Source organism: Puma concolor, chromosome A1 (assembly GCF_028749965.1).
Source record: "Puma concolor isolate L17-30 chromosome A1, mPumCon1.1.hap2, whole genome shotgun sequence".
In the NCBI taxonomy this organism is placed as follows: Eukaryota; Metazoa; Chordata; class Mammalia; order Carnivora; family Felidae; genus Puma; species Puma concolor.
The window spans coordinates 69,170,871-69,193,950 of record NC_141667.1 but is presented as its reverse complement, the minus strand read 5'-3'; the positions used below and the strand labels follow the sequence as shown (position 1 = coordinate 69,193,950).

Sequence of the window (23,080 nt, the reverse complement as noted above, 5' to 3'; positions counted from 1 at the left end):
ACAGAAAGACAAATAAAGAAACTGATCCCATTCACAATTGCACCAAGAAGCATGAAATACCTAGGAATAAATCTAACCAAACATGTAAAAGATCTGTATGCTGAAAACTATAGAAAGCTGATGAAGGAAATTGAGGAAGATATAAAGAAATGGAAAAACATTCAGTGCTCATGGATTGGAAGAATAAATATTGTCAAAATGTCAGTACTACCCAAAGCTATCTACACATTCAATGCAATCCCAATCAAAATTGCACCAGCATTCTTCTCAAAGCTAGAACAAGCAATCCTAAAATTCATATGGAACCACAAAGGGCCCCGAATAGCCAAAGTAATTTTGAAGAAGAAGACCAAAGCAGGAGGCATCACAATCCCAGACTTTAGCCTCTACTACAAAGCTGTCATCATCAAGACAGCATGGTATTGGCACAAAAACAGACACATAGACCAATGGAATAGAATAGAAACCCCAGAACTAGACCCACAAACGTATGGCCAACTCATCTTTGACAAAGCAGGAAAGAACATCCAATGGAAAAAAGACAGTCTCTTTAACAAATGGTGCTGGGAGAACTGGACAGCAACATGCAGAAGATTGAAACTAGACCACTTTCTCACACCATTCACAAAAACAAACTCAAAATGGATAAAGGACCTGAATGTGATACAGGAAATCATCAAAACCCTAGAGGAGAAAGCAGGAAAAGACCTCTCTGACCTCAGCCATAGCAATTTTTTACTTGACACATCCCCAAAGGCAAGGGAATTAAAAGCAAAAATGAACTACTGGGACCTTATGAAGATAAAAAGCTTCTGCACAGCAAGGGAAACAACCAACAAAACTAAAAGGCAACCAACGGAATGGGAAAAGATATTTGCAAATGACATATCGGACAAAGGGCTAGTATCCAAAATCTATAAAGAGCTCACCAAACTCCACACCCGAAAAACAAATAACCCAGTGAAGAAATGGGCAGAAAACATGAATAGACACTCCTCTAAAGAAGACATCCAGATGGCCAACAGGCACATGAAAAGATGCTCAACGTCGCTCCTCATCAGGGAAGTAGAAATCAAAACCATACTCAGATATCACCTCACACCAGTCAGAGTGCCCAAAATGAACAAATCAGGAGACTATAGATGCTGGTGAGGATGTGGAGAAAGAGGAACCCTCTTGCACTGTTGGTGGGAATGCAAATTGATGCAGCCACTCTGGAAAACAGTGTGGAGGTTCCTCAAAAAATTAAAAATAGACCTACCCTATGACCCACCAATAGCACTGCTAGGAATTTACCCAACGGATACAGGAGAACTGATGCATAGGGGCACTTGTACCCCAGTGTTTATAGCAGCACTCTCAACAATAGCCAAATTATGGAAAGAGCCTAAATGTCCATCAACTGATGAATGGATAAGGAAATTGTGGTTTATATACACAATGGAGTACTACATGGCAATGAGAAAGAATGAAATATGGCCCTTTGTAGCAACATGGATGGAACTGGAGAGTGTTATGCTAAGTGAAATAAGCCATATAGAGAAAGACAGATACCATATGGTTTCACTCTTATGTGGATCCTGAGAAACTTAACAGAAACCCATGGGGGAGGGGAAGGAAAAAAAAAGAGGTTAGAGTGGAAGAGAGCTAAAGCATAAGAGACTCTTAAAAACTGAGAACAAACTGAGGGTTGATGGGGGGTGGGAGGGTGGGGAGGGTGGGTGATGGGTATTGAGGAGGGCACCTTTTGGGATGAGCACTGGGTGTTGTATGGAAACCAATGTGACAATAAACTTCATATACTGGGAAAAAAAAAAAAAGAAAAGTGCTGCCTTGACCACATAAAAATCACTGAAAGCCACTGATGCTTGTAGGCTGGGTCTGGGGACCCAGAGAGGTCCCCAGGACCAGCCAAGAGGATCCCTGGCTGCATGCAGGATAGAAATCAAACGTGAGCCGGCAAGAGGTGAAAGCAGAGTTTATTGAAGCTATAGGGAGAGTGCAGGTGTAGAATGTTTGGAAGACTCAGAAAGGAAAGGAGGGAGTCTCATCTTTGTTTGGGGTCTGGGGATTTTTTTATTGAGGATCGTGATCTGGTGTACCTATTGTCTCAGGAATCCAGGAACCACCTAGAACAAAGATGATGCCCCGGGTGTTATTCTATGGAGCCAGGGGGCTTTGGCCTCGAGATGTCTATTGCTGGTGGTCTGGAATACACATATGATAGCTGTGTCTGGTCATTCTCACCTGGTCCATCCTTAGATGTTCTCTATTCTGGAGAAGTCATTAACTTCTTGCCCCTTACACAGAGGACATGCGCCACTTGCACTGAGGCATGTGCAAAGTAGAGGTGCAGGTCCTAGCAAGAATAGAAGCAGGAAAAGGACCAAAAAGCAAGCTTTTATGCATTCCTTCAGTTTCGCTATCTCAGCACTAAAAGGGAATGATGCACTTTGTTCATTTCTATAGGAACTTTTTGATGTCTGTAGGGCATTGCTGATACCCAGCTGTGGAGTAACTCAGGTGTGACCTCAGCGGCCAACAGTGATTAATAAACATAAGAAATTGGTTTTAAAACCTCCGTGGAGCTTAACCAAAGAAGTACAGCTCTTATCCCAATCTTCAAAAATAGTGAAGGAAGGCATTTAAATGTAAATGCTAACAGATATCAGTTCCCCTCTTTGATTACCCTCAAATAAGGAGATTATATTGGATAGAGATTAGGATTTTGATGAAACTGTCTTTCACTGAAAAGAAGAACCAAACTGTATTTCAAGTTTATTAGACATTTTTTCCTTCCTAGGATGGCACTCTCATAAATCCCAATATTTCTAAATTTAGTTTATTTCCGTTGCAGTAATTTTTATGGGAAAATATAGAAAAATGAAAATAGAAGACTAGGAAATATTTACTTTATTTTTACAAGTTCCTTTCAGGTAAGGCACTGAACATCTACCATGAGCCAGGAGATTTCATATATATTTTAATTTACTCCTTACAACAATGGTACTGTAGGTAGCAATTATTATGTCCATGTTATCTATGAATAAATTGGAATATCCTCAGACAGGATAAATGATTTTATCAACGACTTAATGGCGGAACCAGAATTCAAGTTGCATTTTGAAATAAAGTACAGCCATGGAACGTCATTACAGAATGATTTATATGAGTAGCAAATTGTAAGAAATCATAAGTATCTAATGATAAATATAGCCATTGATGACACCAGGCCATTAGGAAGCTGTTTTACATTCTGCTTGTGAATGTCAGGTGACCATAAGGTTTTATGATATTTTTCATGAAAATTAAAAGAAACAAAACTGTATCTCCACATTTGAAGTATGTAAAGAAATATTCAGAGTTGAAAGAGTTGAAAGAAAGTGAACCAGAATACTAGCGATAGTTGTGTTACAACAGTGGGTATGTTCCTCACTCTTACGTTTTCAACATTTTTTTTTTTTTAATGTGACTATGAGGGATGCCTGGGTGGCTCAGTCAGTTAAGCCTCTGCCTCTTGATTTTGGCTCAGGTCATGATTTCAGTGTTAGTTCAAGCCCTGCATTGGGCTCCACATTGCAGAGCCCGTTTGGGGTTCTCTCTCTCTCTCTCTCTCTGACTCTCCCCTGTGCTTGCTCTCTCTTGCTCTCTCTCAAAAATAAATAAATTTTTTAAAAAATATGGCTATGAAACTTATCTAAAAATTTCTAGTATCTCTTTATTTTCTTCTAGCCCTGGCAACATGCTCCTGAAAAGAGAATTTGGGAGGCAGACATTACATTCCTTTCTTATCACAGGATATCAACTTCTTTTTTGCAAGGATCTGACTGTACTGGTGTTGATGTGCCCTCATTTTGGAATATGCAGGAGTAGGGACCTAGCAAAGCTTTCCTCTTGAACTGTCCCCTGGCAGGCACAGAGACAAAGCCAAGAATTTGCAGGTACATCCCTATAATCCTCTGCTTACCAAGGATCCCCCAGCTCTCCAACTTTCACTGTTACCATTTCCTCATTTTCATCACTTCATCTTCTTGTAATCTTTTTTTTCCAGTTGTGTTTGATTCAAAGCACTGATCGCACACAAAAAGGCAAGGTGTGCTGTAATATAATAATAATCCTTTGTGACTCACAGTGTGGAAACTGCAGGCTACTATCCATGCAGGCCCTAGATATGGGTGCTTCCAGATCTTTGCCAGTAAGATAGTTGTTCTCCACTCCATTGGTGTCAATAACATGACAAAAATGTTACACAGATTCAACTGTCAGGAGAACAGACTAATCTGTTCTAATCTAACAGTTCTAATCTTAACTAACCAAAGCTGTCAAACCAGGGATCTTTTCTTTAAGCCACCCATCTTTTGTATTCATATTCTAGCTTAATCCTTCCTTCCTTCATTCTTCATTCAACAAATTATTGTATACCAGGCATTGGTAAATAATGCTGGAGATGTGAATGTGTAGAAAATAAAACCCTTGCTGTCACAGAGCTTGTGTTCTGGTGGAAGAATCAAATAATGAATTAGTAAATGATAATCTAGATGTTTGTAAATGTTATAAAGAGATTAGGGTGATATGATTCATGGTGTATGTATGTATGTGTAGTCACTTTTGATGGAGTGGCCAGGGAAGGCCTCTCAGTTACTCTCTCAGTGAAGTCAGAAGGTCTAGTGGAAAAGGAAGTAGCAAGTGCAAAGACTTTGGAGAATGGTCTAGTAGTTGAATGGCCTGGGTAGAGCAAAAAATGACATAAGATCAAAACGGTGAGGCCAAGCCGTCCAGAGTTTTATGGTCCATGGTAAAGAGTTTGCATTTATTCTAATCACAATGGATGTGAACAAAGGCATTTAAGTTGGAGAATGACATGATCTGATTTATATTTTAAAGACCTCACTCTGGCTTGTATGCAAAGGGAATGATTGGAAAGGGTAAGAATACAAGCAGAGAGATTAGTTAGGAAGTATTTCAATACTTATGCAGCCTTTAAAGTGGAAGAAAAGTCAGAGCAGAATGGTGACATGGAATAATCAATTTTATTTGAAGAATGGAGTGATCAAATATATCAAATGCTGCTGACAGGATAAGATGAGTAGTTTGGCTCCAAGTGCTTCTCCAAGGAGGCCACTGATTTCCTCTGTAAGAGTGGTTGGAGGAGTTCTTGGAATGAAGCCAGACTGGGTTGCACTGACAAAAAGGTGGGGGGGGGGGGGTAGGTGGAGGGAGGAAGTGGAGAAAGAAAGCAGAGACAACTCTAGAGAGTTTTTCTGTGGAGGGAAGCAGAGAAATGCTTTGAAAGCAGGAAGACAGGTGAGGAACTGAGGGATGAGATCTTTTTAAGGATAAGAGGAATTAAATCAGGGTTACCTCCGTATATTCTTAATCTCAGGGAGAGATACAGAGATTAAAGAACAAGGAAAGAGCTAGTGAAAGATACAAAGTCCTTTCTCCTTAATATACCATGTTCTCTCCGCTCTCTTCTTTCTCTCTGTTAAGCCAAATCTGTTTCTAGTGAGAGTCTAGCATGAGCCAAATCTTTTGTATAAACGCTGTTCAGCTTGTCATCTCTCCCAGGAATATTTTAAGCCTGTTTCATTCACTGTAAAATAAAAGGCTGCTCCTTGTGAAAGAATTTCTGGCATCTGTGAGCAGAAAGGCTTAGATTTTAGAATGTAGGAGTGAGGGAGCCGAGGCACCTTGCTTAAAGGAGCTGCCCTGTTCTGAATCTACCTGACTACAGAAATTTCAGGTTCTGAAATACAAGCATCTTTCTTTCAGGTTTGAGCTTTACAGAGCCATTCTTGACTTGCCTAAACTCTGTCCCCATCCGTGGGCTCCCCCTTCCATTGGAAAGTTCTACTTTTCTCCATTTTGCCATCCCAGTGACTGAAGAGTCTGCAAGGAGTGGGAGGTGACTATTAACAGGACTATAGAAAAATGAGTTTCACAGTTTTCAAAACCAAGCTTATTTGATTGACATACTTTATTAGAGTTTGTCTTCCCATGCTGATCAGAACAAGGTTGGTTTTATGCTAGTCAGTGTTAAATGTAAAATAGGATACTGGTTCCTCTATAATTAATACCCTTCCTGTCCCACCCCATCATGTCCAACGCTTGTCACTGCCATCACCTCCACAGTGCAGCTTCCCCTTCCGTTCTCCTCTCCACTGGGTCCAAACTCACACTTAAAGATCTGGGAGGAGAACATTTAAGCAGAAAACTATCTTTGTACTGACAAAGTGGAAAGGCCTAGAAGTGTGAATGATCTTGGCTTCTTCAGAGATCAGTTAGATGAGTAGTGAGCTAGAATAAAAGGGGACAGCTCATAGGTGAGTTCAGTCCAAGGGATAGGGCCAAAATGTTTTTAGCATCTTTCTGAACCTGCTCCTCTAGTCTTAGCCCCCACCCCACCCTGGTAAGTGGCAATTTTATGCTTCCTGTTTCTCATGCTGAAAGAGTTGTGGTCAACTTTTACCCTTTTTGTTCTCTTACATCCCATAGCCAGTTCATCTGCAGATACTTTTTTCTCTTCCTTAAAAATATCCATCTGCTTCATACCTCTATCATCACTATCACCTGGGCCCAAACCTCCATAATCTCTCCTTGGAACAACTGCCCTAACTTGGTACTGAGTCTCCCTACTTTTATTCTTTTCATCATCATTCATCCCTACAAGATTCAGAATATCCTTTTAAATCTTAATTAAGATCATGTCTTTCCTTTCTCAAAACCTCCCAATTGTGTCTGACCTCTCTGGTACTAAAACGCAAAGTTCTTACCTTGGTCAAGATGGCTCTCTATTTACATGGCTCCTGGTCATGAGGAGCCTCCATCATCATCTACTCCTTTCCTCCTCTCTCACTCTGCTTTGGCTAATCTGGCCTCCTTGTTGGCACTCTTAGCTGAGGGCCTTTGTGTTTGCTGTTTCTCTGTGTGGAAACTCCTCCCTCAAATCCAAGTTGCTATGTCCCATGTCACTTTATCAGAGAGACTTTTCCTGACCTTCCATCTCAAACAGCACCCTTCGCCATCCTATGTCCTTAACCTTTTTTTTTTCCCTTAGTATTTATCAACTCTGGACTGTTTGTTTGTCTGTTTTTGTCTTCAGTAGAACATAAGCTTCTCAGGACATAAAATTCCTAGGAAGTTTATCCATTTTGTTCACTGCTATATCCTCATGGCCAGAATAACATCTGCATAGTGGGTGCTCAAAAACATTTGTGGAAAAGGGCATCTTGGTGGCTCAGTCAGTTAAGTGTCTGACTTCAGCTCAGGTCATGATATTGCAGTTTGTGGGTTTGAACCCTGTGTCTGGCTCTGTGCTGACAGCTCAGAGCCTGGAGCCTGCTTCAGATTCTGTATCTCCCTCTCCTTGCTCTGCCCTCCCCCCACTTGCACTCTGCCTCTTTCTCTCTCAAAAATAAGTAAACATTAAATGTATATACATATATATAATACATGTATTTGTGGAATTAATGGATGAAGTTAATTGGATACAGATGTATATAGATTGATAGATTGAATGATGAGAAGATTATGTTCTCTTTGTGTTGTTTATACCTTCTCAGTGGATTAGAAGCAAGGCTGTGATAGGAGAGTGAAGGGAGGAGGGTGTATTGAATGTTAGAGGAGACAGAGTGTAAAGTGTTCTGTTGTAGAGTGAGGAGCTGAGGGTCCCCTGAGATTTGGGGTCATAAATTAAAAATGGAACAAGTCAAGATGGTTGCGCACCTTATTCCGGACACTTCAGTTCACTCACAGACATGGAGTGAAAGAAAAGTAAAGTTTGACCAACATAAGCGTTTTTCTTGGCAAACCCCAATAAGAGCAAAGGATTTGGGGGAATATGCACATCCATGCTTATCCTAATGGACCATGGAATCTCAGAACTAAAAAGACAGGAAGTAGAAAGCAGAGAGTATGCTATTTGAAATCAATATTTTTGAAGGGGTACAATTGATGATAATGATAAAGCCTGGAATATGACCATGGGAATGGGTTACTAGGAGGGAGTAGAGGAAGAGATTGTTGGAATTTGAGGAAATAGCAAAGAAACTAGAGGCAAGGATGTTGATGGGATCATTCACATGAAAGTTGAAGTTGTTAGGAATGATGACAGATCAGTGGTTGAGGTGAAGTTGCTGAAACCTGGTAAAATCTTCAGTATAGGATGAGTAACAAAGAGATAGGAAGATGACTAAAACAAAAAGAGGTTGCAGATTGTGTTGGCTGATGGCAGACATTTTAAAACAGCTGAGGTTTTAGGGGGACAAGGGAGGAGAAATTGTTTAGAGATAGCAATGGAGAACAAGAAGGACACCTACCCTTCCAGGCCTGTGATATATTTCCTATTGGGACAAAAACAAGACACCACTTGAGAGGACTATGAGAAAAGTAAGGTATCATGAGATGTCCAGGTTTCTATTAGATCAAGAATATAGAGAGAATAATCAGACTTTGTTAAAATTCCACAGTGGTTGGAGATACGAGCCTCAGTATTTTTATCTGTGTCCCACATTTGATTTTTGCATGTTCATACAGCAATTCTTACCTTTTAAATCCTTGTAGGCTAAAACTGTCATTCTTGAACTTAACAAAGTGCCAGCTGTCAAGTCTTTTCATCAAGCATGTTAGTGCTGACATGTACTTGTTGATATGTCAGAGGATGCTAAATTAAGCAGAAGCTATGCAGAAGAGACTTGCTGTGAAAATTTAAAGACACTTGACTTCTTATTTATTTATCCACTAATGTGTATTTTGCCTTTTTCTACAAAGTATTTGAGGAGCACAGTTCTGTACTTCACATTCCATTCTTTGGTCACTGTGCAAACCACAGATGAGCCTAAGAAACCAGAGAAAGAATGGATAGACAAACAAGATTTATGGTCTCGATTCCTGCAAAGAACATGGGATGAGGCTGAGCATTTGATGTGGAAATGCCACTGTACTTGACTGAGTCCCAGAATTAGAGCAGTGGTCTCTACTCATATAGGTCACCCCACCTCACCAAGAGTACTTAAAATTCCAGAGTCCGGATCTAGGCCACATCTGAGATGGCCAAGCGGCTCAAGTTCACCAGAGATCTGGTGTTAAAAATCCTCTCCTTCCCAATTCCTTTACCACCTGTCTCCATCTGTCACTCCCACAATGCAGAAACGGGTTTCCTTTTCTTTCTGTAAGCCCTCATTACTTCTTCTTCACGTATTTTTCAATCCTCTCTCCCTTCTTTTCTACAACTTTCTCAGCCCCAGCACAGGAGTGTTTTTGCTGTGTATCTTAATGAAGGGTCCGTGTTTGATCAACTCTTTTCTAACAGTGGAAACTTTTTCTCTCAGATTACTCTATAATCATACATTTTGTCGTTTCTTTTTCTCCCCCCATGGAGGCAGATAGCAAAATTGGGATTTCTTTCAATATTAAGGCATCTTGAGTTCCATGGAGTATTAAAAGTGTACACATCTGTGTAACCACTTTTATTAAATTATTTCATTAATATTTTTCATATGCATAATCTTCAAAAATACGTTTTATATTGGAAGTATTTCAAAAGCTATTAAAATTGAATGTTTCAAAAGTGACTTTATGGGGATGAAAGGAAATACTTCTTTGAATTTTTAGGGCAATTTAAATAGAGGAGCTAAAATAGGTTTTAAGAAAAACCCCATGTGCCCAAGCCATTCAAATTGGTAACTAGAACAATGACACAATGTAAGTGAAGACAGAGCTCTTAACGATTAGCAGTAAAATGCAGTAAATTAGAGAGGCAGGAATGTAATCCCATTGTTGTCAATCTGGTTTACCTTGTGACTGATAAAAACTCAAGAACCCATCGTGACTGGAGAAACTCCTATGGGCTTCTCCAGATTCCTTCTGTCTACCAGTCTTCCAGACCAGGGAAAGCTGGATTGCCCACTAGCTACTTCATGCAGTTAGGCCAACCAGACACACACCTGAAACTTCTAGCTCTTCCAGCCACTTCTGGATTTGAATGGGACATAATACCTTATGAGGAGGGGTATAGCATCACGACTGCCAAAGAGACTGGATATGCAACCTGAAAGTATGGAAAAGTTAACACCAAAAGGTGAGATTTCACCGGTGGGAAACAGGATAAGGAGATCCCTGGGCAGATGCCTGGGGTCCCTCCTATGAACTTCTTCAATCATGATAGTCAGGTAAAGCTTCTCTGGATAAGTACTGTATGCCAACTGGCTGCAACTGCCCGTATGACCTGCTATTTCTTTATAGCTCATTGTGACACAGTAGTCAGTGTGCTGACTGCATCGTGTCCCTGTTACCTCACCGTACTTCCATTTTCTCCCACTCTAACTGCACCTTCCAAATAAAACACCAGCGTGTTGATCCTTGCCTCATATTTGTTTGCTGGGAAACCTGGGCTAAAATACATCCCCTACCTTAGAATTTTAGTAATATACATTATATATTTTATAATTGTGAATTGTTAGTAACCAAACACTATCATTCTTCAAGGTATTTTGTAAATACTGAAGGTAATTTTATGGGTTTCAGTATTGTAATGCTGCTTTGTTAAAGCCATCTGTTGATGCTTCTAAAGATGCTAATTATAGTAGCACTTGGAAGCTAATTTCAAGTAGCAATAATGACTGTTCAGATAGCTACCCATTGACTTTTATGGTGTGCTTGACTGTTATTTTCTAGAAAAACATCACTTATTGTGAGTGGCAGGGTCAGGGCTCAGTCCCCCTCCTGACCTTTCCAGGAGCTTGGAGGGGGAAGTCAGAAGCAGGAAGGAAATACTAACTTCTGGAACAAGAGAAATATTGGAAAGATGTGAGAGATGTGGCGGTCAAGATACACACCTGTGTGACCTTCAAGATGTGACACCTGTACCAAACTCTGAGACTTCGTTTCAAAAAGAAAGCAAATGGCCCTCAGCATATCTATCTGGGAAAGACTCTGACCTCAGTCTTGTCTTTTTCTGGTTTCTCAGTCATGTATCTGCCCATTTCTCTTTAGTCAACTTCTCCCTTTCAGCTCTACCGGCTATTGGTTTCTTTGGTTGGCATCACTTTGACTTGTAGTCAAGGTTTTGTCACTCAATTTACTCTCTTTGGATTGGTTTTTGATGCTCCATTTTTTCTCTAAGTTCCCTCTTCTACAATTCTTATCTGCTACTCCCTTCTCAGCGTCCACTGAAGACATGACCTGCACCTGATTTGACCTAGGCTCCAGCATTCAAGGGAGGAGAAAGGAGACTGTGTTTGCATTTTTTCTTTCACTTAAATTATTACTAAATTTTTGTTCTTCTCTGTCGCCTTTCTATTTTAAAATGTATGATGTTAAATTTTCTGGAATAGTAATTCTCAGGCTTCTGGGCATTAGGAACCCTTTATACTCTTCAAATTACTGAGATTTCAAATTCCATAAACATTTGCTATATTAGAGATTAGAACAGAATTTTTAAAGTATTAGTTAATTAAAAACATAACAATAATAAACCCATTACATTTTAACATAAATAGTATTTTTTATGAAAAATAACTATATTTTCCAAAATTAAAAAATACTTTTGAGAAGAGTAGCATTATTTTGAAAATATCTTTCCTATCTGGCTTAAGAGAAGAACATTTGATTCTCGTCTGCTTCTGCATTCCATTTGTGGTTCTGTTTCAAGTACAGATAAAAATCTAGCCTTACTCAGATATGCAACTAGAAAAGAGACAGCCTCACATATGCCCTGAAAGAATCTCAGGGATCTTGAAGGGTCCTCTCATCACATTTGAGAACCATTGATCGGGAGTACACTGGGAAAATAATTATCATTTAAAAATTATTTTTAAAAAGAAATTAGTTCTGAATTCAAAGCAAGTAACTATATCAGAAGATTGCCAGTCCAAGCAATCTGGTGTGTTCTCAGCATTTCTACAGTTCAGATGAATTAATTGTCAAATAGCTAAAATGTAATAAAAATGTTTAAAAACTCATCCCAATATGTAATATATGGGACACAGCATGGTAAAAAAAGAAATTTGCTTAAAATGCATAATTTTATTAGAAAAGCATTTGTTTAATATCAATATATCATGTTAAAAAATTAAAGGATCCCACTGACTTACTTTATATTGATTAGAAATCTATGAAAACAAGAAGGAAACCTTATATTACATAAACTCTAAATGTATAGTGAGAATAAATTTGAATACTATCAGTCTTTTTTCCCTGTTTTTAAAAAACTTTTATTATTTAAGTACAGTTGACACACAGTGTTACATTAGTCTTGAATAGTAACAGTCTTAAATAAGAAACACTCAAGTTTTTAAAAATTTTTAAAGCATTATGCGATAATGAACATTATATTTATTTTGTAATAATGAGGAAAACTTTATTAACCTGAAGAGAAGATTGTGATAAAAATAATCTGTATCCACTGCTTGCCTCTTATATGAGGCACCTAAAATAGGCCAACTCATAGAAGTAGATAATAGAATCGTTACCAGTGGGTGCGTGGAGAGGAGGAGTTGTTCAAGGGGGTACAAAGTTACAGTTACCCAAGATGAGTAAGTTCCAGAGACTGTTGCACAACATAATGCCTACAGTTAACCATACAGTCTTGTGCATTTAAATATTTGTTAAGAGGGTAGATCTTATATTAAGTGTTCTTAACACACACACACACACACACACACACACACACACACACCACAACACAAAAGGACACAGGAAACTTTTAGAGGTTATTTTCATTAGTACAAGCATAGAGATATGTCCAAATTCACCAAATTGTATACATTAATTATATGGGGTTTTTTTGGATACCAACTATACCTCAGAGCTGGAAAAAAATAATAAAAAAATAATGAAAATACTCTCTATCCAAATTTTCTTCATAAGCCATCTGCAGAAACTGAAATAGAGCGCACGGCAAGAACTTTTTGGAAGAGATCTGTCATGTCATCTGGCTGTTCTAGAAATGCCTCTCTTTTTTAAAGATCTTTCATTTAATACAAGTAGAGTATTAAAAATGGTCCCTGGTAGGTGGCTCAGTTGGTTAAGCGTCCGACTCCAGCTCAGGTCATGATCTCATAGTTCGTCGGTTCGGGCCCCACATTGGACTCTGTGCTGACAGCCCAGAGCCTCGAGCCTGCTTCAGATTCTGTGTCTCCCTCTCTCTCCTCCCCTCCTCCACTCACACTCTGTCTCACTCTGTCTCTCAAAAATAAATAAATGTAAAAAAAAATTTTTTTAATGGTCACTGGTAGTAGCAGACTCTATTCCCTTTGGCTCTCGCAATTTCAGAGAAAAAGGGAATACATCTTTCTTGATTATTTGAGCAAAATTTCTGGTGAGGGCCCCGACTGGGATGACTTGGATCTGGTGGGTATTTGTGACTCAACCACGGTGACCAGGGAGGAGTACTTTGATTGGTTTGGCTGGATTACGTGCCCACCTGTGTGAGAGAAAGGCAGGTGAAGTGATTGACCACCCAGTGGGGTTGGGACAAGGGTTCCTAAGAGAAATGAAGAGGAGGAGGAGATATAGGTTGAGATGAACTTTTTGCCTTAGTGGTGAGAGTAGTGGTGTTTTAAATAGGGCCAAGCAAGAGGTCTGACAAGTTGTGATCCACATTTGTAACTAGTTCTACTTTATGTCTGAAGCAGAGAAGAAAGACATGCAACTGAAAAAAAAAAAGGTGGAGTAGGAGGAAGGAAGAGACACAAAAAAGCTCAGGAATGAGCCTCTACCAATTTCCTGATTCACCCAGGTGGTTTTTGCTGTTTCTGATTCTCTGCCACAGTTAAGACATTTCTAAGGTGGGAGTTTCTTTCAGTTTCTCTCTTTCATTTTGCCTTCTAGGTGGACAAAAAAATCGTAAGAACTGAGATAGGAGTTCTTCTTCGCCTCTCACATCCAAACATTGTAAGTCATTTTTAATCTTCTATTTCAAAAATTTTCAAAGTTATAGAATGGGGTTTTTCTTCTTTGCTGGCCATGCTATTAATGAGATAGGGATTCTTCCACCACCATTAGGCAGCCGTGGCCTACCCCTTGTCCTCATCTGATCACATTTTTTAATTCAGAAGCTGAATAAATCTTAAAAATAATACCCCTCAAAAGAGTCTCAAAATGGACAGATCAGTAATACATGCCATCTTTGTTTTCATGCATGAAAGGGTAACTAAAAATTGAAGTTTTGTTTCACTCTAAGAAAACACTGGCTTCTTCCTTTTGTGTGCCTATCTTATTAATATGCCATTGCTGAAAAAGCCTGTGAAGAAAATGCATTGCTTTCCAAAGTCATTTCAGTCTCCTTTGAGAGAGGATCTACTTCAGAAACAATGTGAAGATTCAAATAAATGATGTACTTCAATGGGGAAAATAACATGTCCTCAGAAGCTCTGCTCTAGGCTATGTCCAGACAAAGGTGCTGAGGGAAAGGTCTGGCAAAAAGCTTTCTTGAGCCAATGAAGTGAAAAGAACAAAATCATTTTCCAGGCCATAACTTGAACTGAGCCAACTACTTAAAGACAATATTTTACTCATTTCTTGAAAAAGTTATGGTGTCTAGGAGGATGACCTACAATGCTTAGTTAGGCTCCAAGCAAAGTGCTTAAAACTTAACATATGGGTTAGCAATGCAGTCAGCTATAAGTAACAGAAAACTTGAATATGGTAGTGTAAACATATATTTTCTTATGTTATAATCAGAAGGCAGGCAGTTGCTGGCATTGGTTCAGCTCATCAGTGATGCTGTTCAGGACCCAGACATCTTCCACCCTCACGCTGTTCCTTCATTGTCCTAAATGGCTGCTCCACAGTTTTCACAGGTCTTCAGGCCTATACTCAAGACAAAAAGAACTGGAGATGTCTGGGTGGCTAGTCGGTTAAGCATCCAACTCTTGATTTCAGCTCAGGTCATGATCTCACAGTTCGTGAGATAGAGCCCTGGGTAGGGCTCTGCACTGACAGCATGGAGCCTGCTTGGGATTCTCTGTCTGCTTCTCTCTCTGCCCCTCCCCTGCTCTCTTTCTATCTCTCTCTCAAAACAAATAATCTCTAAAAGAAAGAAAGAAAGAGAGAAAGAAAGAAAGAAAGAAAGAAAGAAAGAAAGAAAGAAAGAAAGAAAGAAAGAAAGAAAGAATTGAAAAGGCTTCGCCAGCAGAGTATGATGAGGCTTTTTCAAAATTTCCAGCTGCATCAGAATTCTCTTCAGATTTTATTGGCCAAAGCTGGCCACAAGATCATCCCTTTCCAGTTCCACAAGATCATGGAACTGGAAAATTGGGGCAGGATTATCCTAGGTGGCTTAGACCAATCATGATCCATAATTTGAAGCTAGGCATCTTGCTTCTCTATACAAAATCTGCTTGCAATAAAGTAGGGGGAGAAGAGCTTTGGGTAAGCAATTAACAAAATTTGCCACATACAGTCACAACTTTTACATTATCCATCTTTTTCTTTCAACAACAAGTCAATGTAGAATTTTCCTCAAATGTGGATGAGTCCTGGTCACTAGATTCTCTGATATATGGAGGAAAATATCCAAAATTGGGTGAGTTATCTGAGTGTGATGCGAGTCTTGTTATAGTCAGTCAAATCACTGCCATCACTACTTTTCTGAGGATCCCTTCATCCACTAGCAACATTTTAGCTGTTGAGAGGTATCCTTTCCATATGGACAGACTTTAACCTGGTCCTGTTCTGCCTCAGACCCCTAATTCCAAGTTCCCTTCCAGGAGAAAGAGGCATTTACATCACTAGCAACCATGATGCTTTCAAATGTTTCAAGAAGCTTTGTTTGTTTGCTTTCGTTTTTTAATTCCAGAGCATTTCAGAAATTTTGATGTTTTGGCAAAACTTAGGAAGTGTTTCTAGGGCAGTTGTCTTTGAATTGTCAAAAAGAAAAATATAAAAACTCAAAAGGACCTTTAAAGAAATGAGGTAGTAACTGGTCAAAACAACCAGAGAGTGAAAAAAATGGCTACTGTTACCAGAATGCGGAAACTTTATTGATGATGATCCAATATATTGCTATTACAGAGAGTGTTGTTTTAGTCAGTGTTAGCTCTTTCCTAGAAGGATGAAAATAAGGAATTTCTGATGTATTTTTAATATCTTTCCCCAGATAAAACTTAAAGAGATATTTGAAACCCCTACAGAAATCAGTCTGGTCCTAGAACTCGTCACAGGAGGAGAACTGTTTGACAGGTAAGATGGTCTTAGAAATCTAACTCAAGAAGAGTTTTGTTTCCAGGCACCAAAAAAGTATCAAAGGGAAATTTCTTCTGATGATTTTCATAATGACACATCGTACAACTTGATAAATTCTACCGAGATATATCTTCAGAGGAGTATAGAAATGGCAGGAGAGTGTTATTTAATATGATGTGGGTGTGTGAAAATTTGGGATGCTTAGTAAGTGAAAAATGAAACACCGTAATATCCATTTACTCTTGCAAACATTTACTTTCCCATTAAAAACAGAATTTCTAAAGACATACTAGATTTAAACTAAATGGTAACATTCATGAGAATGTTTCATGAAAAAATATTTGATGAAAATTATAGAAAGTTAAATATGTAATAGTATTCTCTGTTATGATCCAAAAGCTTATAAAAATCAATACACTTCAAATGATTTTTTTTAAGGCCTTGTTTCTCTATTAGGCTGTGTAGAGTTCCAAGAGGCAGAGTAAAACCTATGCTGTTATGACCAGTTATAGCCAATTTCAGTTGTCTGGTCATCTGTTCATCACTCGAGGCAGAGGTTTGAGGATGCCAAGGAATATGCCTAAAAACCTGGTGGAGCATAATATAGGCAAACAATATGTACAAGAGACACAACCTTTAAGTTTCCGTGCCTTTCGCACCTTCCCCATTTTTCTGGGACAGTTCCCTATTTACCTAGATGGGCTCTTAGGAGCCCTATGCTGTGCTCTTTTGGGTAGTCAAAAGAGAATGGAATTGTAAGAAGACAAAGTGACTAAGTAGGCATATATGAGGAAGAGTTAGAAGCTGGGTACTAATACAAAGTTCCTGTTGGTTAAGAATGCATTAAGAGGGGCACCTGGGTGGCGCAGTCGGTTAAGCGTCCGACTTCAGCCAGGTCACGATCTCGCGGTCCGGGAGTTCGAGCCCCGCGTCAGGCTCTGGGCTGATGGCTCAGAGCCTGGAGCCTGTTTCCGATTCTGTGTCTCCCTCTCTCTCTGTCCCTCCCCCGTTCATGCTCTGTCTCTCTCTGTCCCCAAAAAAATAAATAAACGTTGAAAAAAAAATTAAAAAAAAAAAAAAGAATGCATTAAGAGAGAAGTGGGCTGCAAAGAGAAGACAGGAGAAAGATTGAGGGAACTACTGATAAAGCATGAGTGCCTGGTGCATAGTAAAATCCTCAGTGTTTGCTGAATGAATGAGCAACCACTATAATGAATAGACTGTAAGGAGAAAGAGATCTGAAGGGGATAGGGTTAGAAGGTGTCAGAAGAGGAGCACTCCTACCTTTCCTCCCCACCCAGACTCTACCTAGTTTAATTTGATGCCTGCATGAAGCTTCCAAAGATATTCATGTTCATTTTCAAAGGTTCTGTCTGTTTTTAATGTTACCTAGTGCAGATTTGGGTCTTCAGATAGGAAGGAGTAAAATGGTCCAGTTTGATTGGAGCTACATGTGTATCTTCAATAGATAAATAATTTTGTTTATATATACATTGAAATGTTCTTGGAACAAGTTATGTGGTTTATCAGACTTTAAAAATTGTATATTTTGGGGTACCTGATGGATCAGTCAGTTGAGCATCCAGCTTTGCCTCAGGTCATGATCTCGCGATTCGTGAGTTCGAGCTCCTATGTCAGGGCTCTCTGCTGTCAGCACAGAGTCTGCTTGGAATCCTCTGTCCCCCTCTCTCTGCCCCTCCCTGACACATGCACGCGCCCTCTCTCTCTCTCTCTCTCTCTCTCTCTCTCTCTTTCTCTCCAAAGTAAATGAATATTAAAAAGAAAATTTTAACATTTTAACTAAAGACATATACTTCTTGTGGCATTTGGATTCATGTCTAGATCTTGACTTAAAAGACAAATAGCTAACTAAGAGTGATTTACTTAACCTCTCTGAAACTCAGAACAAATTTGAAGTGATTCTGTGTTGCTAAGGAAGCTGAGACACTGATCCACTGTAAGAATAAAGACCATCATGTTTCCTTGTGTTTAGTGAAGACTCTTCTAGACTGATTAACTTGAATGTTACCAGAATTTGCCAGAAATGGCTTCTTTTTTTAACACCTCTATAGCTAACTCTTTCATGGACGTATTTCTTCTTTAGGCACATTAATAGAGTCAATTTATAGTTCAATTCTGCTGCCTTTGGAGTAAGAAGGTCTCTCTAAGGAGAACTAACATATCATCTGCTAATTATAGTCTATCAGGGAGAAATGCCATGTTCTTTAACTGTAAATAACTACAGGACAGGAATGGCACACTAAAGCCATCATCTACCAATAGCACTTACTATTTACCTTCTTTCCTCTATTTGTTTAAACTATTTTGGAATTAAGTCTTTCTGTCCCTCTCCAACCTTTCATGAAAAGATTTTGTTCTCTCATCTTGTAGTAGTCTAGTTGATTTGATGAGACAGAGTTAATTCAGCTCTAGATAAAAATGAAAAACTAAATACTGTTGAGAAATTTCATTTACAGAGGTAAATGGATGAAATATTCAGATTTAGCAGAAGACATCTAAAGAATGGCAGACAGCCAGTAAAGCACTCAATCACTTAAAAACTCTTAGTGGTCTTAGATCCCAGACTTTTTTCCCCCTTGAATGTTGTTGTCCACATATCTATTGCCATATCTGAGATGAACTTGGTTTCTCCATTAGATTACTTAATTCTACAGTTATCTTTAAAATTGTATCAAGTTGAAAATATACCCTGTGTTATTATCCATGTATTTCTTTCTTTCTTGAGAGTTAAAAATCATAATACTGTTTTGTTTTGTTTTTTCCTGAACTTCAGTCAGAACCAAATTCATTTAATTGCAATGATCAAAATTCATTCCTGGTCTAATGATGATGTTAATAGTTTCTAATGAATTAACTAATGGAACAATTGATGAAGAGATGATTGTGTTAGCCCATTAGAGCTAAAATGTTTATATTTTAGTAGCAAAAAAATCTATTCCATGGTGCTTCTAAAAAAACTAAACATAGTAAAAATTTGAGTGGAATCTGCTGTTGCATGTAGAATATAAATAGTAAAGTGCACAGGACAATTGATTAAAAATTTTGGAATCAAGTCAGTGATTTTTTTTGTGTACAAGAAAATCCCCCCAGAAAGCCCTTTACAAAATTGAGACATGATGGGAAAAAGAAAGCTCCAGAGGTTTTCTGCTTCATCTTTCTCAATCTAGTCATCTTCTTAGAAATTCACTGCATTTTTTAAATTGACAAAGTGTGAGATTGTTTGCTTTAAGAGTAAATTTTCCTTTTTTTTTTTTCAGAGAATGATTGTATTTTAAAGAAGCCAAGTTAGGGGCGCCTGGGTGGCGCAGTCGGTTAAGCGTCCGGCTTCAGCCAGGTCACGATCTCGCGGTCCGTGGGTTCGAGCCCCGCATCGGGCTCTGGGCTGATGGCTCGGAGCCTGGAGCCTGTTTCCGATTCTGTGTCTCCCTCTCTCTGCCCCTCCCCCGTTCATGCTCTGTCTCTCTCTGTCCCAAAAATAAAATTAAAAAAAAAAAAAAAAAAAAAAAGAAGCCAAGTTAGAAGTATACTTACAGTCTTCTAATTATATTTTTGAAGAAGTATTTTTTTTCCTGATTTTTGTCTAACTCCAGTATCAGAATATGTTATGGATTTTTAAATCGTCTCGCTTTTTCTGTTTTCTCCTTGGGTTTTTGCTTGCCTGATTATACTTGCTTAGATGCCAAACATTACATATAAAACATTTTGGAATATGAGGCTTTAAATGCTGTAACCTTCCAAAAAAGCAGATTTTCTTTTGCGGGCAGTTAAGGTAAGGAGCAGATCACTTTAATTCAATCAGTTATTTGATTGATTCAAAGTGGAGCTTCCTGAAGGGAGATCTAGTTCTTATCAACTCCTACTCATAGGGTTTTGATCTTTAAGGGTTCCAATTTAAGCCAGGAGTTGTTCCAAGCCCTTTTTCTTGACACACCCTAAATGCCAGCTTCTGTTCCTTCCATCTTGTGAGATGGCCAGAAGCTTTGTTCATCTTTTCAGCCTGTTAGCTACTGATATCGAAGCAGTAAATGCCTTTAAAGGGAAAGCGGAGGCATCAGATGTTAAGTTTGCTTTGCTGGGTTTTTTCTTCCCTCCTGGACCTTGGCTCCTAAATCCTTCACTTTCTTGGTAACTCTGATGTCTTCAAATATATTTAAAAAAAAATTATTTGGCTTGTTTTCATTGTTCTTGCCTGGAGGCTTGTTTACCCCACTGTTGCTGAGAACAAAAAATCAATATATTTGGTTTTAAAATTCCTTTCCCAGACGCTCATGTGTTCTCCTCTTTTATATCAAGGTAAGGAGGATGAAAAAGCATTGTCCCCACTTTACAGATGTGGCAACTGAGGATGAGTAAAGGTAAATGATTTTCCCAAATTAGGCATCCAGACTATGTTCTGGTCCAGCTCTGCCTTCTCATATGGCCCCACTGTCTTTCTTATTAAATCCAGTTAGTTCCTTTCGAATCATTTCCCAGAGAGCAAACTCATGTTTATTCTATTTATGGAGAATCCATGATGTATTGGTTGGTTCTATGCAAAGCTATATATGTATTTAACCCATTCAATCTCTCTTCAAGTGTTTTGAGGTATTATTCTAATTTTTTCAAGAGAATAAACTGAAGAAACTAAGCCATAAAGCCAAGCTTGAAACTCCTATCTATTTGACTGCAAACTTTTTTTTAAGTTCTCCAAACTGAAAATATTCTTTTTAAAAACTGCAAGTGGTCAGTAAGCAAGAGAAGTAGTAGTTATGTTTGGGAACTATGCATTGACCCTTTTAATCACCTGACAGAGTCCTAGTATATCAGCCCCAACAGTCATCTCCACTTGAATATTTCAGGGTTCTTAGTGTTGGCAGAAATAGAATTTTAAGGACATGGTCATTAGAAAAATTTCTAGAAATAGAACTTAGGGTTTTCCTTGCCCAGTCTCCACAGAGTTGTACCATGGTTGGTATTGTGGTTAAACCAAACTCAGATTATGCCTGAATTTATAAAGACTGTCGTGTCAAAAATTGATCATTGTTATTAAAGTGAAAAATCCATAAGATCTGTCTGAAAAGGATAATTAGTTACTGTATCGAGTGCCTGTTGGTGTCCTGGAAGTGGTTGGGCATTTTACTAAGCGTGATCTCATTTAATCCTCATGGCAACACATGTACAAGATAGGCCTTGATGTATACATTTCATTGACCAGATAACTGAGGATTAGAGAGGTCTATTAACTACGGTTAGGTCACTCAGCTTATACTGGGTCTACAACAATAATTTAATGAGATTGGAATCAAGTATGTCAGATTCCAAAGCATATGACTATTCTAGCATGTCATGCTGCTGCTATGTAAGCAAATGCAAACACTCTTAGTACTTAAAAATAGAACTTCAAAATAGTAATGTAATATTTTGTCTTACTTCAGTGGGGGCTTAACTTAAATATTAATATGTATATATTCAACCATGGATATTTAAAAAATTTTTCAATTAAAATTTTTTTTAATGTTTTATTTTTATTTTTGAGAGAGAGAGGGAGAGAGAGAGAGAGAGAGAGTAAGCAGAGGAGGGGCAGAGAGAGAGGGAGACACAGAATCCCAAGCAGACTTCAGGCTCTGAGCTGTCAGCACAGAGTCCTGTGGGGGCGTCGAACTTGCGAACCAGGAGATCATGACCTGAGCCGAAGCCGGAGGCTTAACTGACTGAGCCACCCAGGTGCTTCCAACCATGGATATTTTAAATACATCTTCTCTTTAAGCAGTTTTATCTGGCTATATGTGAAGAAAACATATACTTTGATTTGGACCAGATTTATAGTCTTTCTAGCAGCTGGGCTATAAAGGGAAGGATAAAGGTGAGGTAGTAGTAGGAGACACAGGATAAATGGAGGTTTATTTATTATTTTAAGCTGGCACACTGGGAACACATTTATTTGCTGATAGGAAGGAACCCACAAGCTGGAGAGGTAGGAAACATCTATGTGAGAGGGACTTATATATGGAACAACATGCCAGGGGAATACGGGGAATAAGATCTGGAGGCAGATAAAAGGATTTGTTTAAAGTAGAAAAATTTCTTCTGAAGCAGAGTAAAGAGGCAGAAGACTCAAAGAACCTGGAGTAGTCACAACAATGTTGCAAAAGAAGAACACAGTTAGAGGATTTACTGTTGGGGCTGGAATATAATTCTGCTCTACTTACAAACTAGTAAATTAGCCTGTTATACCTTCATGGGTGTTGGAAAAAGATATGAGACTCCTGGGTCGGAGACAAAGGACTTTGCTACTCACAGCACATCATGGGCATCAGCGAGTTTTTGTCATTTCCCTTCACCCTGCAAATTCCACAGGGGCAGCACTGCAGGCATGGGTGGATGCCTGCATATGGCATGTGCTGTGTTCCAGGAGAGAAAATAACTTAATTGTACATGAACTGGCAAATGAGCAAACAAAATGTGCAATACTGTTCATCAATGAATAAGAATGTTCCTTCAATACATGCTACAACATACGTGGGCCTCAAAAACATTATGCTAAGTAAAACAAACAAACACACAGGAAAGACTGCGTATTGTATGTCTCCATTTATACGGAATTTCCAGAAGGGTCACATCAATAGAGACCAAAAGCAAAGCTGTGGTTGCCTAGGGCTGGGAATAGGAATGTGTTGGGGAAAGGGAGGGTAGTTTAAGTAGTTCAGACTTGATAAGCTCTGTTTTAACAGTATTGTAGAAAAGAAATTTATCTCCTAACAATGGCTGGGAGACAGTGGACTAGGGCACTTAAAGGAAATGAAGTTTGTTAGCGGGAACGTGAGAACAGACTAAGGCAAAAATAAGGATTTTTTATTTTTATTTTTAAAATTTATTTATTTATTTTTTAAATATG

At 38.7% G+C, this 23,080-nt stretch overlaps 1 protein-coding gene across 2 annotated transcripts in view; it reads left to right on the top strand.

The window, feature by feature from the left end:
• The window catches only part of CAMK4 (calcium/calmodulin dependent protein kinase IV), a 222,421-nt gene that overhangs the window by 116,914 nt on the left and 82,427 nt on the right, over window positions 1-23,080 (top strand). For both annotated transcript variants that reach the window (XM_086684346.1, XM_025924388.2), the window contains 2 exons: window positions 13,831-13,893; window positions 16,100-16,182. In XM_086684346.1, the coding sequence (XP_086540472.1) occupies window positions 13,831-13,893; window positions 16,100-16,182 (146 nt within the window). The remainder of the gene's footprint in view (window positions 1-13,830; window positions 13,894-16,099; window positions 16,183-23,080) is intronic.